The sequence below is a fragment of the Mytilus galloprovincialis genome, chromosome 2, assembly GCF_965363235.1.
Source record: "Mytilus galloprovincialis chromosome 2, xbMytGall1.hap1.1, whole genome shotgun sequence".
In the NCBI taxonomy this organism is placed as follows: Eukaryota; Metazoa; Mollusca; class Bivalvia; order Mytilida; family Mytilidae; genus Mytilus; species Mytilus galloprovincialis.
Window position 1 is genome coordinate 30722987 of NC_134839.1, and position 18495 is coordinate 30741481.

At 32.7% G+C, this 18495-nt stretch overlaps 1 protein-coding gene across 1 annotated transcript; it reads right to left on the bottom strand.

The window, feature by feature from the left end:
* Positions 1–850: 850 nt before the first annotated feature.
* Positions 851–5401, bottom strand: LOC143062205 (uncharacterized). Its single transcript, XM_076233986.1, has 3 exons — positions 4798–5401; positions 4109–4258; positions 851–1484 (listed from the first exon to the last, which is right to left on the bottom strand). The coding sequence occupies exons 1-3, from the start codon at positions 5075–5077 to the stop codon at positions 1288–1290; spliced, it is 627 nt and encodes a 208-aa protein (XP_076090101.1). The 5' UTR covers positions 5078–5401; the 3' UTR covers positions 851–1287.
* Positions 5402–18495: the final 13094 nt, after the last annotated feature.

Consider the following 18495-nt stretch of genomic DNA (forward strand, 5'->3'; position numbering starts at 1 on the left):
ATTTTTTTCAAATGCCTCCCTATCTGAAATAAAAGAGTAATAGTTGAGGAAGGTCTATGCCAAATTTCATGCTTGTAACAGGATGTGCACAATTCGTCTGAAATATGCTTGTAGCCGCCGGACTAAATCAATGAATGTGTTTGTAGATAGATCTTTTTTGTGTTCTGTTAAATTGTCCCTTTTAAAATTGCTATACACGATGACTGATGTACCCATATTTTGACTATTTATTTATTGTGTCAGTTTAGTTAACGCATCAATGTAAATATAACGGAATTTGATGAGACTGTCATCAAAATGAGAGGGTTAGCGCTATAAAACCAGGTTTAATCCACCATTTTCTACATTTGAAAATGCCTGTACCAAGTAAGGAATATGACAGTTCTTGTCAATTCGTTTTTGATGCGTTTTGTTATTTGAAATTGCAATTATAAGTTATATGGTTCGCTACTGACCCCATACGGATCCATAGAGGGTTAGTAAAATCCATAGGGGATGAGGCCGGAGGCCGAGTCCCCTATGAATTTTATTCACCCTCTATGGATCCGTAGGGGATTAGTAGTTAACCGTATAACGAATTTATCGGACGCTGGTCTTTTTCTGCGGCGTTTTGTTGAAAAATAAACAATGAAACACAACAACATTAATAGATGACGTCGCCATTAACGCGTCATGAACCCCATATGAAACTTACTAACCCCATACGGTCTCGTAGGGGTCACCACGTGACGGCATTTAACCAATCACAACGTGATAATTCATCTGTGGTCCGATAAATGATTATGGACTTTCCAAATTGATTTTCCTCTAAGTTCAGTATTTTTGTTACATTTTGAAAGTGATTTCCAGATTTACGTTTATATATTAAACCCGAATAATCCAGTCGTTATGTTGTTATATCCGTTTAATAATAAACACAATCATATGTTTCTGTATATAGTTGAAGCTTATGTAGCGCACACTAAGCGTGTACTGAATTTAATAAGCATACACAGAATAAATTTATATATATAAATGTCACCCATCTTACTATATTCTGAAGAAACCAGACATCACAGCATTTATTGTAGTTTGGTTTGAAGATTTGTGATCATTTGTTCTGACGGCAGTTTCTGTACTTTTTACATAAATCTGATGAGTCTCAAATACATTAAAACAGTTTCACACTTTCTTAACATGCTTATTAGAACCTTATCTCTCTCTAGGAGCTTTTTTTTTACATCTATAACCAAGCACTTATCCCCCAAAATAATGGATAAAACAGACGCCATTACTGGTCTTTCATCTTCATTCAATCATTCGTGGTTTTCTGGCAAACCCCATTATGACTCCACTTATGACAAACAAAATGGCGGCAATGATGCTTAGTGCAAATGACCAGGAAAGAACGTACTGCACATCACCAACTGGTTTGTGTGGTAATGGTGCCTTCCCTTGGCTAACAGATGCTCCATAAACAATAGCGCCAATAAGGATTAAAACTCCTACAAAATAAAATTTAGGAATTATAAAACCTACAGTAATTACAACGTTGGCATTTGATAGAGTAAACGGCTGGATTTCATTATGTATATTCTGTATTTATTTTTGAACTGTCAATTTACAGATCTTTAACATGCAATTGAAAAAATATTGTTAATGTCTAGCATAGAACTACCTTGTGGGAAAATATGTTGGTTATATTTTGTATTAGGAAACATTTTAGTGGATAGATGATCTGTTTGCCTACTTTGTAAGATATAGTTTTATTGTATATATCTGCTTGTATACAGTGTAATATAGGATAACCAAACTAATAATTTATGTATTAGCTTTAATAAATGTCAATGCAAATATAAACGATATATTGACACATGCATCCGTATTACTTTTCCGTTTTTTTAGAACTTCTTGTTGCTATTGAATCTTTTATTTCTATTGTGGTGCTTTGCAGATAATTGCTTGTACGTTCGATTCTTTTTTCTTTTTGGTATGCTGTTGTCTCTGTTTTTTCGAATAATGAATGGTATTTTATTGTCTCATCAAATATCTTTGTCTCTTTTTATATGTAATCATCGACAGAAGAAGCCCTAGTATAAGCACGTGTTATGTATTATTCTGTACATTATTGTCCTGCAGGAGATAAATCTATTTTGGAATGTCTTCACCTTATATCTTCAACGATGAAGTATTCATTGAACACTTAGATATGTTAGACGTATAATTTTATGGCTATATCCTCGGTAAAACAAAAAGATTATATTTCAGTGGTTTTATAAAGAAAGACGATATTTGTTGTATGCTAATGAGACAACTCTCCACAAGGGACCAAATAACACAGGATTAACAGCCATATGTCACAGTGCGGCCTTCAAAAATGAGCAAACCCAATATCGCATAGTCAGCAATATTAGACCCCGAAATCACAAGTGTAAAACGATTTGAACGAGAAGACTAACGGCCTAATTAAAGTATAAAAAAAAAATGAACGAGCAACAAATATGTAGCACAGCAAAAAACGACAACCACTTAATTGGGACAGGCACATACATACAGAATGAGGCGGTGTTAAACATGGTAGCGGGATTCCGACCCTCCCCTACCATTGGACAGGGGTGTCACAGAACAACATCAGAACGAATTATAAAAATCAGATGAAAAAGTCTTAACTCATCAGATGAATTCAAATAGAAATACATATTAAAAACACCCTGAATGGACGTAACCAGATTCTTGTACATCACAACAACAAAAAGACTCTTAGTACAGATCTGAGAGTACTCTTATTTATCGACAGCTACTTCAAAGTCAATAACAACTAATAAAAAAATTCATGCATCTGAGACTGAATTTTGAAGGAACAGATCTTTTTCATTGACACTATACTGTTTTCACAGTACATACATATATATGTAAAATCAGAATGGAAACGTGCACACTTTAACTACAATACATGAAAATATGAAGACTGTGTTACGACATTGCGTATACCGAACAGAGAAACTCGAAATTAATTAATTATATCTTACTTATATATACAGGATTGAGTTTTGCAGTTGGTATTTAGTTGCAAATATTTCGTGCTCATTTAGATCGAAAACAATTTGTTTACTAAAAATAATGTAGGAATACCGTGATGAAGGGTTTGAAATTGGACCGCAACTGTGCAATGAGGGCAAGTTAGGAGCACGAACTTTTCCTTTAATTGGTCATCTACGAACACTATAGAGGGTTGTTGAAAGGGTTCCTTAACTTGTAAAGAGTGCTATCCTACACAAGGAATTTAAGTTGAACGGTTCATTGCAAGGCATGACTACGTATTGATACATAACGAACAGCTGCCGGACTTTATATAGCGTTTATTCCGAATAGAAAGAGTTCCGGGATGGCCGTATTCCTATACCTTAGTCAACACTTAGAATGCGTAAACAGCAAACATATTCAGGTCACGGCAATATGTATGAATCCAAATTAAAGTAAAAGTATGAAATACTTATAAAATTTAACAGTTATACACAACATATGTACAATTATTCCATGTAGAAGTAACATAAATGGCATCGGATAATAATATGACGGAATGTCTCTTGGCAAATGACCAAACTACACATAGTATAATATTTTACTAGTACGGATACGGCGATAATTACAAAGACACACGGTGTATGTTGATGGTTTAAGCGAATTTAGCTTTGGTTTCTCGGTTGAGAGGTATGACATACCTACCCAATTCCTTCATTGAAGCAGTATTTTTTTCTGCGAGATCTGTCAGAAACGCATTGCTTTCTTTGGAAGAAACCCTGATTTGAATCTGACACGCTTCTAGCCCGATAAAGGGTATCTTGTTTTTATTACTCAAAAGTAGGTTCATGCCGATAATTTTCTATGACTAGATATACCTATCTCTTCATATATTTCTTATTGTAGTCAATTATTTCCCCCTTTTAAATATGTACCTCCACTTTTCTGTTCCATTTTCATTTCATTTTTATCTCGTCGATCTCCTTAATAATATTTTTCTTTAGGATGCTATTGCGTGCCATATAAAAATGAATCAAAGAATCAGAAGTGGAAGAAGACAGCTTTGCTTATATTCAGGAAACATTTTTAAGAAGACAGTCAAAATTACCTGAAAAAATGGCGCTACTTAAAGCTGAGGATTTGAAAATTTTGTTCCACTTTTCTGAATGAAGAAATGTGAAAAGTCCCATAAATACAAGAGCTCCACTCCCAAACATCATCCCTATAACGTTTAGTGCCCTCACTGCCACCAGCCATCCTGCAAATAAAAAAAACCCCGGAACTTTTAAAATGGCAATGTATATTATAGTTTATTAATGTATTTTGCTTAAATTAGAATCATCAAAATCACATGAAGGATGTAAAAATCGGAAAGTATTTAGGGAGCAACCATTTAACTTCAAAAAGGTTTGTGGCAATTGTTTTTTTTCTGAGTCAGAAATTTCTTATTTATTTAAGTTTTCAATGCTATCTAACATTTTTTTTACATATAACATTATTAGATATAGTGAAATCTGCAATTAGTATTTTTTTTTTAGGAAAATACTATAACCCTTTCGCGAGGCTCTAAGGAAAATGGAATTTGAAAAGTGTTCAAAAGTAATTGATTTTGATATAGAAAACTTTCATATTAAAAGCAGGTGTATTAAAAAAGGGAAGAGACATTGTAGCTATTCATTGACCAATACATGCATTTATTTAATTATGTAACACTGACGAAGATAGACGGGCAGATGCCCCGTATCACTTATTACAACTGCATTCACTAACATGTACTACTCTTTTTAAAATACTAACCAGGACTATGCTCACATTGTACAAACAATCCGATAAACTTGGAACAATACTTCCATAAGCCATGGGCCTCTGTAATAGTTATACGTCTTTGTGCTGTGTCCACAGTTAACCAAGTAAACACGGCCCAATAAATGGTAGTTATCGCCACTAATTCTACTATCCATCCAAGAAACATAACAACCATTGCCACGGCTCCAACTTTCGACGGAGATTTTGATGGTGATAATCCATATCCGTCTTCGGAATGAGGTCCGAATCCGAACCAAAGTGGAATGCACATTTTGAATGAATACAATCCACTATAACTATATATCTACTAAGTACGCAATAACTACAGCTTCAGAAGAAAACTAATTGTATTTTGATGTTTACCATGTTAAACTGCTGATGAAAGTAAGTTACCTACAAACATACTGAGGCTCTAAACGGGGAAACTGCTGACAAGATTAACTATATTCCTTCGAAACTTAAGATGGGGGAAATCATATAAATACTTTATGTGTTCTTGTGCAGTGTAAAGAATGAAACGGTAATAAATCGCATAGGATGATAATAAAATCAATGTACTGTTATTGTTCCCCTTAATTAATTGTTACATTTCCTCAATCATATAAGAAGTTACTGTCGGGGATAGTTAGCAGTACATTGATCATCGCATTCCGCCTCAGCTCAAAGGCTTTACATGACAACGTTATAGTAGATAGGTAAAATTATTCTCCGTTACACCCCCGCATACTTACATTCTTCATGTATGATACAGAATTAAGCGATCACTTTATTGTCCAAAATAGAATCAAATTAACTAAAAATATCTACTGTGCTAATATAATAATACATGAATTTTTATTTCCTTTGTATAAACATACATATTGCATTAAAATGTACACATGGCATATATTTTGAAGGAAATATTTATTATAAGAATTATGAAAGTTTAATTGTTTCGATACTTCCAATATATTTGCAAAAAAAATACTGATTGTTTTTAAATATTTGTCCAAACTACATCAATTTGTTTTAACTGGTCAACATCTAGAGATACTGCATGTTAATTATCGCTATTTTAGACAATGTTTATATGAAACACTCCAAAACGTGTGTATCCATCCCGCAATCATAACCAATTTCTACAAACGTGTCTATTCCTTCAAAACGCGTCCTTAAATATTGATACCGCCCGAACGTTTCCGATTATGTTTATTCGGCAAAACGTGTCCGCTCTAAAACGCCTGCACGTCTAAAAACTATAAGGGCTATTGTGTTCTCAGTGACGTCTATCACATTTACGGCAATTTCATATATTGGGACATTGAAGATGTCGAGTCTTTGTTGGATCATAATTAAGATATAAGAAGCATTCAAAAGAAATAAATCCTAAACTATTTTGAGCACAATTACCAGAAATTAACAAAGTTAAAGAAGAAAATTCAAAATTTAAATGCTTTATTTTGTTCAACTCCAATTGTTTATATTTAGCATAATTGAAAGATTGATTAGCAACATATACATAATTTTTGACTGTTGCAGGCTTAATGTCTAGTGACAAGTGTTTGATAAATATCTAAAGTGAACATAAACGTTACTTTAGTACAGTTGAATTTATCATAAACTGAGTACTTATATACACTGCGATGATGCCTTTCTATATCAATCATGTATGAGGATATTGCACTACCGGCTTCAATCAGAGGTGTTTTCAAAGTGTTTTTTCCTCAGTTCTGTTTTTTTTTCAATAGCTCTTGGTATTCAGGTTTTATAATAAAAAATTTGGGTTTCGAGCATTACTTAAAGAAACACAACCAAGAGACATTACGTTCAGTGGCAAATAGTTCATTCATTTTAAGGACGACAACATATTAAAGTCATATCCACATTATACCATGACATTGTTGCGTACTTTTAGATCCCGAACAGAGGCCCCACTTTGGCACGGGTTATAATGTTAGTTTTCTAAAGACCTAAAGGACTATATTTCAATTTGCCATAAATAATAAAGGAGTATAGACATCATTGATATCTAACCAAATAACAGGGGACACGTTTGGGCGTCTATATAATATGGATATGATTGAGCGTTCAGACAAATGAAAAATTAAGGAGTCATATGGACGCGTTTATGCGATTGGACATGTTTTGGCATTTTTGTAAAAGTGGACACGATAGGCGTTTATAAAAATGACTCACTTTAGCGCCCTTTCACAGCTACACAAGTTGAGGAGTTCAGTGAAGTTATATTGACATGTTTGGGGATGGACACGTTTCAGATTCTTACATATATAAAAAAAAACCTGAATAGAACTACATTTCCTCTTTTAAATATAATCTTTTTGAGAGACGGACATGTTTGAAGTTGGTGTTGCATTTAGTGTTACTTCTTATTACGCAAAGACAAGTATATAAATACAAATATTTTATTAAATAAGAAATATTATTAACAAATGGAAACGAATAGGAAATATAAAAAGACGAAATCATCACTTTATTAATTCACTATTTTTTCAGGGGATCCATAATTTGTTTGTTTATTTTAGGAAACAATGTTATCAAAAGTAATACTTTGGATGTTATCAATAGGAAAGAGTGAATTGGTAGTCTGACAGTCTGTCACCTATGGCATCACCTATGGCAATTATTAAGTTGAAGTTTATAATCTTTGTAAGTTGAAATTTTCAATAAGGTTTACTAAAACAAAACAAAATTAATACAACAAAAACAAGACGAAAACAACGTTGGAATATCTATAGTTATATACACGGTCGTGGTTACTATCACAGACTCAATCGTAAGAAATGGGAACACAAAAGGCTCGTCTCAGACTAATTTATCTTTTCAGACATTTTCTTTTCGGTCATTTTAATTTCAGTTGTTCTCCCCTTCTCCCAAGTTTTATTGCAGACATTATGCTCCATCTATGGTAGTAGACGGGCATTATGTTTTCTGGTCTGTGCGTCGTTTTGTTCGTTCGTTCGTCCCGCTTCAGGTTAAAGTTTTTGGTCAAGGTAGTTTTTGATGAAGTTTAAGTCCAATCAACTTTAAACTTAGTACACATGTTCCCCATGATAGATCTTTCTTATTAAAATGCCAAATTAAAGTTTTGACCCCAAATTTCACGGTCCACCGAACACGGAAAGTGATAGTGCGAGTGGGCATCCGTGTACTATGGACACATTCTTCTTTTACGTTTGTTGTGTAGTTTATATGAATATTATATTGAAAGCTGTAATGAAAAGGCGAAAATATGACAGTAAAAATGAGATATATAAATTCTACTGCTGCTTCGCTTTTTTCCTTTGTAAACGCGAGGTAAAGGACACACGAAGTAGTGAAATCAAACGCTATCTACACGATGATGATTAACAAATAAATCAATCTGTTGGCAAACAGTATACATCAGTTTAGAATAGAGAGACAAGCAATAATTATACACTATACTTATCTAATTTGTGTTTAAGTCATGCATCTCGTATTGTTGTTTGTGTTTATCTTTAGTTTGCTAATTTAAAGTTTGAAGCAATATAAATGAACATTTCTTAGTAGTTTTTTTATCATTGCATAAAGTAATTAACATGATTAAACCGCTGTGGTATAAAATATTTTTTGAATGAGTTTAATTTTTTGTTATCTAGTATACCGTTATGTTAGAGATTGTGTTTCTGTACAATTTTTATTTATCGTGTGTTCTTTTGTGTAATATTATGTTTTTTTTGGGGTAAACTTACTGATAAACAGGGTAAACATGTTTAAGATACTAGTTAGATGAGTATAGCACATTTTGAATTTTATTCGTTCCGAAATAAGATACAAGTTCTTTAGATAAGTGTATTGAAGTGAAGTTTCACACGTTTGTCTTATGACTAGTTGTCTGGAGTACTCTAACTTACACTTGTGATATTCAATGATGAAAAACAAATAAAATACATGTGATAACAGTGTCAATGCCGTTATTAAGAATTTTAAACGGTACGCTATTATTTGCATCACACCAATCATGTGCTCCCACAGTGAAGTATCAATCTTACACTTCCAATGGATTTAGTTTGTAGACTTATGCTGATTTCATTTCAAATATGTTTCCTTCAAGAGGAAAAATAATGTTTTATTACTATTATGTACTATGCTTCTACTGATATATATATATTCTAAATGTTGTATTTGTTACTCAGATTATAAGGAATATAAATTAAGAAGATGTGGTAAAATTGCCAATGAAAAAGACCAACTGTACCAGAAATTAACAACAATAGGTCACCACATAGCCTTCAAAAGACCAACGTTAATCTATACCGCATAGTAAGCTATATGTTGAAATGGGAACTACAGATTGTTTGAACATAATAGGTTATCTGATTTTGTCCGGATTCAACTCAGAAGAATACGCAATCAAATTTTGTCAAGGTTTTTTGCTTAACACAAATTGTGATTCACTATATTTCGATGTTACAAATACATTTTCTAAAACTAAGTTATATTTTGTTTTTTTTTAATTTATATTTGACTGTTTTTCTCTGGTCTAAAGGGAAAGATACTTCCAACAAATTGATGACGGACTATCGGCACAACTCCAAAAATGTACTTGTTCAAAAGAGAGTGGAAACTATCTGTATTAGGAAAATGTAAAGACTACATGAATGACAAATATAAGTATCCGAAATTGAAATTGAAATTAATGACAAACACTTCACATTTTACATGGCTTTTCTCCCATCTATTTTTTTTTTTCTTTTTGTGTTTTTTTTTATGTGAAAAGAGAAGTAGCATTTTATGGTAAAGTACATATTTAGTATTCATTCTCTGTAACTACTTAAACTTTTTCGGCACACATAGTCACCGATCTTTCTGAAAATTGGCTGATATGTAGATCCTATTAGACTAGTCAGAAAAATAATGCCAAAACGAAAATGCTAATAACTGTTTTATTATTCAAAGGTTTCATGACAGATTTGAATTGTAATAAATTTAGACCATTTAATACATAAATATAAGAAAAGATATTTGAAAACTTTTTTAAATCTTCATAAAACTTGACCTGACCAACGCTGACAATGATAGGACCAAATGAAAATGCTAAGAACTTTTTTTTATTTCTTAATAGATTTATGTGAAACTTGAAATAATAATAAGATTTTATCATTTCATGTATAATTATAGGGAAAAAAATATAGAACAATTCCAAAAAAGTGACTTTTTTAACGTTGACAATGATCTGACCAACAACAGCAATGACCTAACCGATGAAACTGTCTTTGTTATTTCACGGTAGATTATTAAAAAAAAAAAAACAAAAACAGGACAAATATATGTTTTTTGAAGAAAAAAAAACTTGACCTTACCAACGTTAGCTGTGTCCTGTTTGTTGTACTACCTAATACGGTATTTAAATCTTATAGGATTTGCTTAAAATTTCTTAAAAAAAGCCCCAACAGTTTAGGGTATGGTGACGTGCACGGGGTTATTTAAACTTTTGATAGTATTGAGTAATATAGTATTTTACAGTATTGTAAATTATGTCGTATATTACCGGTTATACATAGACACGTTTGGTCACAAATATAGAGTAACACACACAATGTGTGAAGTAGGCCATGAATACATGTAAGTTGATAAATCCAATATAGTTTGTTTTGTAATATTTTCTTAACAGTAATATAGTATTAATGAATGAGTGTTTTTATAATGGCTCTGTTATATGTCCAAGGTCTGTTCTAATGGTCGAGGAAGTCTGTAATGGCCCGAGGCAACGCCGAGGGCCATTACAGACATCCGAGGCCATTATTACTGACCGAGGACATATAACAGAGCCATTATAAAAACACCCATTTCTTAATACATTTATTAACCAACTGAATAAAAGTGTATGTGTTAATATACCAAATATCCAAGATATTAATTTGACAGTTTTTATAATGGCTCTGTTATATGTCCAAGGTCTGTTCTAATGGTCGAGGAAGTCTGTAATGGCCCGAGGCAACGCCGAGGGCCATTACAGACATCCGAGGCCATTATTACTGACCGAGGACATATAACAGAGCCATTATAAAAACACCCATTTCTTAATACATTTATTAACCAACTGAATAAAAGTGTATGTGTTAATATACCAAATATCCAAGATATTAAATTGACAGAAGTTATTTGTTGAAAAACAAGAGGAACAGTGATCCCTATATATGGTTCTTTAATGTTGGTTGCTGGTTACTAAATTAAATAAAATACAAAAAAGTATTATACTCTTTCACTGACAACTTAATTTTATTAACTTTATTAAAAACCCCAACTGTGCTTTATACAGACAAACCGGGCATTAATACAGGGCCATTACAGAAAAACAGGGCTATGACAGAAAAAAAAAACAGGGCCATTACAGAAAAACAGGGCCATTACAGAAAAACAGGGCCATTACAGAAAAAAACAGGGCCATTACAGAAAAACAGGGCCATTACAGAAAATATGTTATTTTTAATAACCAGTCATTTTTGGCAATAATGTACTTAGTTGGTTAATAAATAATTATATCCCCGTCCTACTTAAGGCATGCCCGAGCCTTGTGCACGATGTCTTCGTAGTTTTAAACGTTTTCATAAAATATAAGTAAACATATTCGCGGACTTAACTTGAAGTATGCCAGAGCCTTGTGTTAGTTTAAATGTTTCCGCAAGTCGTTTGATATTATGTTTGAAAATCATTTTAGATTTTCTTTTTTTGATAAAATTAATGGTCCAATCTAAGTGTTTCTATAAATTTAATGTACTTTGATAGCCTATTACATATAAATATGTACATAGTCATTTTTCCTGATCGTGATAACTGTCACAATGTATAGTCCGGCGGCTTTGTAAAAAATTGTGCACATCCTGTTACAAGCATGAAATTTGGCATAGACCTTCCTCAACTATTACTCTTTTATTTCAGATAGGGAGGCATTTGAAAAAAATGTCTCACTTCCGGTAAAATCCAAAATGGCGGACGTTATACTTAAATCAGCCCAATATCGAAGACTAGCGTGTAAAAATGTCCTATTATCATGCTACTATCATAATATTTGGTACAGACCTTTGTGTTTTACTACTTTTGGATAAATTAAATAGATTAGATGTCTTCAGAAACCCCACTTCCGGTTAAAATCCAATATGGCGGACATTGTACTTAAATAAGCTTATTTTTTAGGGAGGGTAATTGAAATGTGTTTTAACGTATTGCTACTATAATTACATTGTGTATGAACCTTTCTTTGGTGCTTCTGATGGAGACAATGTATAAGACATATGTCTTAAAAACCCTTACTTCCGGAAGTATCCAAAATGGCGGACAGAGAAATATCAATTTTTTATTCAAATTTTCAACTTTCTTCAAAATGTAAAGAAAATGATTTTATTTTGTGCTGGTCATTAAACTTTTGGCTTTAAGTTATCCCCAAAACCACTTATTCTAGCATGTTGTAAATGCTAAGATATAAAGTTGACACTTCCGGTAAAAATATGACGTAAATTTTAAAGATGAGTCCTCAATCTATTTCTTCGATGTAGAGTTTTGGATAGATTGATTTAAACAAAATAAAATCACTATAGTACTAAAAAATATTTAAAACTACTTCTATTTGGCCAAGAATACATGCTTATTCACAATCACCACCACATGCACACAAGGCAGTGCACGGGAAACCCGATTTTACACATTAAAAATAACCGCGGCATCCTTTCTTACATCCATAATGTACAAGCTTCTGAAAAAATGATGAGGTCTCAGAAAGAGTTTTTTTTTAAAGGGACCCTCTTTGTCCCTTCGCAATCCATTAGTGACAAGACTAGGTAGCATAAGAGTCAATCCAAAGCTCGTCTCACTAAACACCTGCATTAGTATATTACACGTTTTACATGCTTGAAAAGACTAGAACAAGTCGTGGGAATAGCCTCACTTAAAATGAGATTTCCCTTTTGTGCAAAAATTGACTTTCTTGGTTCGTTAATCATGTTAGATCTGATAAGTTTGTACAGTACAACCCCGGTGATTTAGGCTGATCAATCATCATTCTTTATGTTAAAGTCACATCTTCAAATACCATTAATGTCTCCCACGCAGTCTTTTTTTTTCCTTTTCAAGCAAAGAGAGAACAGTATCACAACCCGTCATAAGGTATTGGTCAGAAATAAAAGAGTGTGATCACTCATTGCCTAGTGCATTTGAAAGGCCATTGATAGATATTAATCCAAAGATTTTTGCCTCCCCAAATACAATCAATAGTTCGTCTGCCCCTTTGTTACGGAATAGCGAAATACTGGTAGTTTTAAAGCTGCTAAAAGAAGCAAGGGCAACATTTAGGGGAAGGGGAATACACAGACGAACCCAGGATTAAAAACATCCTCAAAGATGGGAAAGTTTTCTGAGAGATGACGACAGTAAGAAAGAACTTTTAAGTTTTCATTCACAGGAGCTTGCTCAATACAATTTTGAGTACAAGGTAGTTGAAGCAACAAATGCTTAGGATGTTTAGTGTTATCCACCACTTGATGATGTTTCAAGTTTAGCACCATGTTTACACGAAGAGACTGACACTAGAATCAAGATAGATGTGTCTGATGCAGTGAAACATAGACTTAACTGAGTCATGACTCAAACAGTCGATACTGATGTCATTGCTGTTTCGCTATTCCGTGACATAGGGCAGACAAACTTTGGTTTGCATTTAGAAGGGGAAAAGTATAAGATATATATCAATCAATGACCTTTCAAATGCACTAGGCATTAAAAGATAACACGTTCGCTGGAAAAGGAACTGCGTTGGTGACATTAAAGGAGTTTGAAGATGTGACTATAGCATTTAGAATGATGATTGACCAGCCAACATCACCATATGGATTTGATGTTTAATGTCATTGAAAACGATACGTGGTTTAGTTGGAAGATAAACAAAAAAAGAAACAGATTAGGTTAACAAGGCAAGAAAATATGTGTTTTTGCAGAATTTATTAAGATGTGAGAAACAATACCACAGTCTTTGTAAATGTTGGAAATCAGCTCTCCGATTGTGAATTGCGGCCTACTGAGTATGCTGATTGGGTATTATGTCCTTACCTAAATAAAATACCTTGAAACTGAAATACGAGTGGATGAAGTCTTGGATGCGTATGGTAGTTATAGCAACAAATGGTCAGGATATTCTATCTTATCCACCACGTAATGTATTTCAAGTTCAGCACCAAGTTCACATTTAGAGGCAGACACTAAAATCATGGTGCATGTGTCTGATGCAGTGAAACACGCACTTAAACGAGTCATGATTCGAACAGTCGTTAATGATGATGTTGTCAATACTGTTTCGCTATTCCGTGACATAGGGGTAGACGTTGTGTTTGGGAGGGCAAAAGACTTTGGATTAATATCTATCAATGGCCTTTCAAATGCACTAGGCAATGAGTGATCTGGGTTATCTGAAACACTTATTGTTATCCATGTCTTTACCTGTTGTGATATGGTTCTCTCTTTGCTTGAAAGGGGGGAAAAGACTATGTGGGAGACATTGATTGCATTTGAAGATGTGATTTTAACAAAAAGAATGATGATTAATCAGACTAAATCACCGTGGTTTTACTGTAAGATCGCACAAACTTAGCAGATGGGTATAACATGGTTAACGAAGCAAGAAAATAACTATTTGCGCAACAGGGACGGCTTTTCGAGGCTATTCCCTCAACTTGGTCTAGTCTTTTCCAGCATGTAAATAATGCAATATACTTAGGCAGGTGTTTAGGGAGACGAGCTTGGGATTGGCTCTTATGCTACCCACTCCAGGCGGGGACAAAGAGGACAACTTTTGAAAAACTCTTTTTGAGGCCTCATCATTTTGTCAAAAGCTTATACATTGTGGATGTAAGAAAGGATTCCGCGGTCATTTTTAATGTGGAAAATCGGGTATCCCGTGCACTGCGATGTATGCATGTCATGGTGACTGTGAATAAACATGTATTCTTGGCCAAATAGTAATAATTTTAAATAATTTTTAGTACTATAGTGATTTTATTTTGTTTTAATCAATCTATCCAAAACTCTAAATCGAAGAAATAGATTGAGGACTCATCTTTGAAATTTACGTCATATTTTTAACCGGAAGTGTCAACTTTATATCTAAATATTTACAACATGCTAGAATAAGTGGTTTTGAGGATAACTTTAAGCCAAAAGTTTAATGACCAGCACAAAATAAAATCATTTCTTTACATATTGAAAAAAATGAAAATTTGAATAAAAAATTGATATTTCTCTGTCCGCCATTTTGGATATACCCGGAAGAAAGGGTTTTTAAGACATATGTCTTATGCATTGTAAACATCAGAAACACCAAAATAAAGGTTCATACACAATGTAATAATAGTAGCAATACGTTAAAACACATTTCAGTTACCCTCCCTAAAAAATAAGCTTATTTAAGTACAATGTCAGCCATATTGGATTTTAACCGAAAGTGGGGTTTCTGAAGACATCTAATCTATTTAATTTATCCAAAAGTAGTAAAAAACAAAGGTCTGTACCAAATATTATGATAGTAGCATGATAATAACACATTTTTACACGCTAGCCTTCGATATTGGGCTGATTTAAGTATGACGTCCGCCATTTTGGATTTTACCGGAAGTGAGACATTTTTTTCAAATGCCTCCCTATCTGAAATAAAAGAGTAATAGTTGAGGAAGGTCTATGCCAAATTTCATGCTTGTAACAGGATGTGCACAATTCGTCTGAAATATGCTTGTAGCCGCCGGACTAGTAGGACAGAAAGTCACAGACAAAAAGTCACATGTATAATATGTTATAAACATTGAGTCCTGTTTCATAGTAAAATCTTATTTTTGTTTGTTAAAAGAAAGACAGTATACTTATTTTGAGAAACATCTTTCTGTAATGGGCTTTCAGTGAAAATCAAATTATATGTACATGTATATAATTCTATTAAAGTTACCCTGTGTAAAGTTATCATATTGTCAATATTTTTATTTGCTGCTAAAAATCCATAAAGATAATCGTTATTTTCTCAAATTTCAATAATCCAATGCCTTTTACTAATGTTAAGATAGTGCTACCTAAGTCGGATCCAGGGGGCCCTGAGGACATACCCCTTTCCTTTCATTTAAAACATTTGGTTGATTACACCTGGAATCACTGAAGCATGTATATAGCGGGCCCTCTCCTGATGCAGTCAGTGGCACCTCGTATATGAAAATTGTCTGGATGTTATATCCCCCTACTACTCGTCATAAGACCCGAGGCCATCCGCTGATAGATTTTCCGCAGGTCCATGTAGGGAAATAAAACATTTTGGAAAATCTCGAAAATTCCTTCCGGCCAGAACAGCAAACAAGAAATATGCCGGATGGATAGCAGGGACCACTGAGTTAGCGGCCGACTGTACCCACCATGGCTGGTTGCGCCATTAGTTTGCTAAAGAACCATTGCGTTAATTCTTTTAGGGGCTCCCTTGTTGACCAGTTGAAATTTCTGTCCTTGTCTAATTGATCCCCATTTTAAGTGATATTTCAAATTTTCCGCCTTCATCCAAGCCTAGTACACCTATTGCAGAACCTTTCTGAAATCTTTCTTTTTTCCGACTTCACTAGAGCATTCAAATAATTATAGTTTAAGGAACTAACTTGTAAAAATCCTTGTTCTTTGAAACAATTGAAAACTTACAGAAGAGAGTTTTTTGTATGAGAGCTTTAGTCTATTTAAGTGTTTTCTAAGTTTATGCATATAATTTGTTGTTTTTATTGCAACACTATCACTAATAATGCCTGGAATATTACTATTGATAATTCTCAGAAGACCTGAATTATGTAAACAAAATAGTATATATTCATTGATTTATGTATCGAGGTTCATTAAAACGAATTTGCAAAAATCAGCACTCATGAATAATTTTCAAAATGGACAGCATTTTTCATGACAACGAATTCAATGGCAAATATTGCACAATTGAATATATATTATTTTTTTAAATGATTGTATTTGTTTTTTCTAGAATGAGTAATTAAATTGTTTTTCTTGTATATTTTTCATGATCATGCGAACAGACTGAAATTTATTCATAATCCTCAAGTGATTACACCATTATGAATATACTATACTAGCAAACTCATTTATATATACACATGTGTGTATACAGTGAACTTAATAAGCGTTTTAGTTTTCCTACTTTTGTGCAAATTTCAGAATCTGACACTTTTTCAAAATTGTTTTAAACTTGTGTAACATTATAAAATTGTTTCCATAGCAACACAGTTCAAACTATAGTACCATTATATATGAATATGTTAAAAGTTTTAATGATTACAATAATTTCTACAAATTTGATATTAATTTATTTGTTCTGACTGCAGAATAAGTTTTCAAATTTTTTTTTGTTGAAAAAATGAAAACTAGGCATTTTGTATCCATGGTAACAAAAACATGAGGCATACTTCCCCATTACTTTTTACATCATTGATAAGATAAGACTATGGTTTTTATGAATTCATGGTTGACTCTAACTCAAGTGTCCGCAAAAAAAATTTGTGAGCATTAAAAAATGACCTCAAAAGGGTATTTTTTACCTAATGTAAACCACATAAATATGAAAATATCAGTTATTAAATAACATTAATAAAATGCATATATTTAATAAAATCATAAAAAAATCGTTCTTTTTCATAATCATTTATTTTGAAAAATTATGTTGAAAATTAGCCTTTTTGCGCTTAAGGTCATAGATATCCAGAAGAGATAAAACCGGTCATTGGTTGCTATTGCAACCGATGTGCTTAGCAACCAAAAATTTTCCGATTTTTTGTTTGTTTCATCAAGACTAGTAAATGTGTGAAGTTTGAAGAAAATCCATGACTATGCGTTCCACACTCCCTATGTAAGAGTTTATATAGTTACAGAGATCCAGTATTTAAACACAGTGTTTTCGTTTGAACAAGAAATCATACATTTAATAATTTTTGGAATTGAATTGAAATTCATACAAGACACTTCAAATTCTTCACATAATTTTTACTCGTTTAATTTTTTTTTTATTTTGCATTACTTGAAGAGAAAACACCATACTGTTCATTGATAAACCTAATCATCGGATGTTTATAAGTTATCTCCCCTTTAACAAGAAATATCTCAAAAGTTAATCAACAAATGTGTCGTCTAATAAAAGAACTTGTGTTTTTGTAAGACCCCATTTAAGGTTTTGGTTATATAAAATTATATATACATACAATGCATTTATAAAAGCAGTCTATATCGTAGTAATTTTATTTTTATTGTGGTTATTTTCAAATTGATTTAGTTATCAAATCCGTTTACTTTTCACTGTAACGTTCAACTATAAGTAAAAGCATAAGGTTCTACTAAATATAAGTATTTTGATAATACTATAAATACAGCTGGTCTCTCGTTGCTTTTAAAGAATTTAAATGTTACTTCAACACTTTTTAGAGTTTTGTGAATGGTTTGTTATTTAAACCATTTGGTTTCCCTTTAGGTAAAAAAAAAAAACAATTATTAAAACAAAAATTGTATAATTCGGATTGAAGAAATTTATATTTATCAACGAAATGATAGTTAATCACAATACATGTTTAGAAATATACCTTGACATACATTTACCAGACGGAATAAAGTTCTTAGTTAATTTTGGACAAAATATGATAACCTATAATACTATCAAACAATAGGTCT

Bases quoted from the DNA above. Each gene is read 5' to 3' on its own strand.
- LOC143062205 (XM_076233986.1), bottom strand. From the start codon at position 5,077: ATGTGCATTCCACTTTGGTTCGGATTCGGACCTCATTCCGAAGACGGA. The intron at 4,259-4,797 runs GTTAGTATTTTA...TTTTATTTGCAG, and splicing joins ACAATGTGAGCATAGTCCTG to GATGGCTGGTGGCAGTGAGG. The intron at 1,485-4,108 runs GTAATTTTGACT...TTTATTTTGTAG, and splicing joins AAGTAGCGCCATTTTTTCAG to GAGTTTTAATCCTTATTGGC.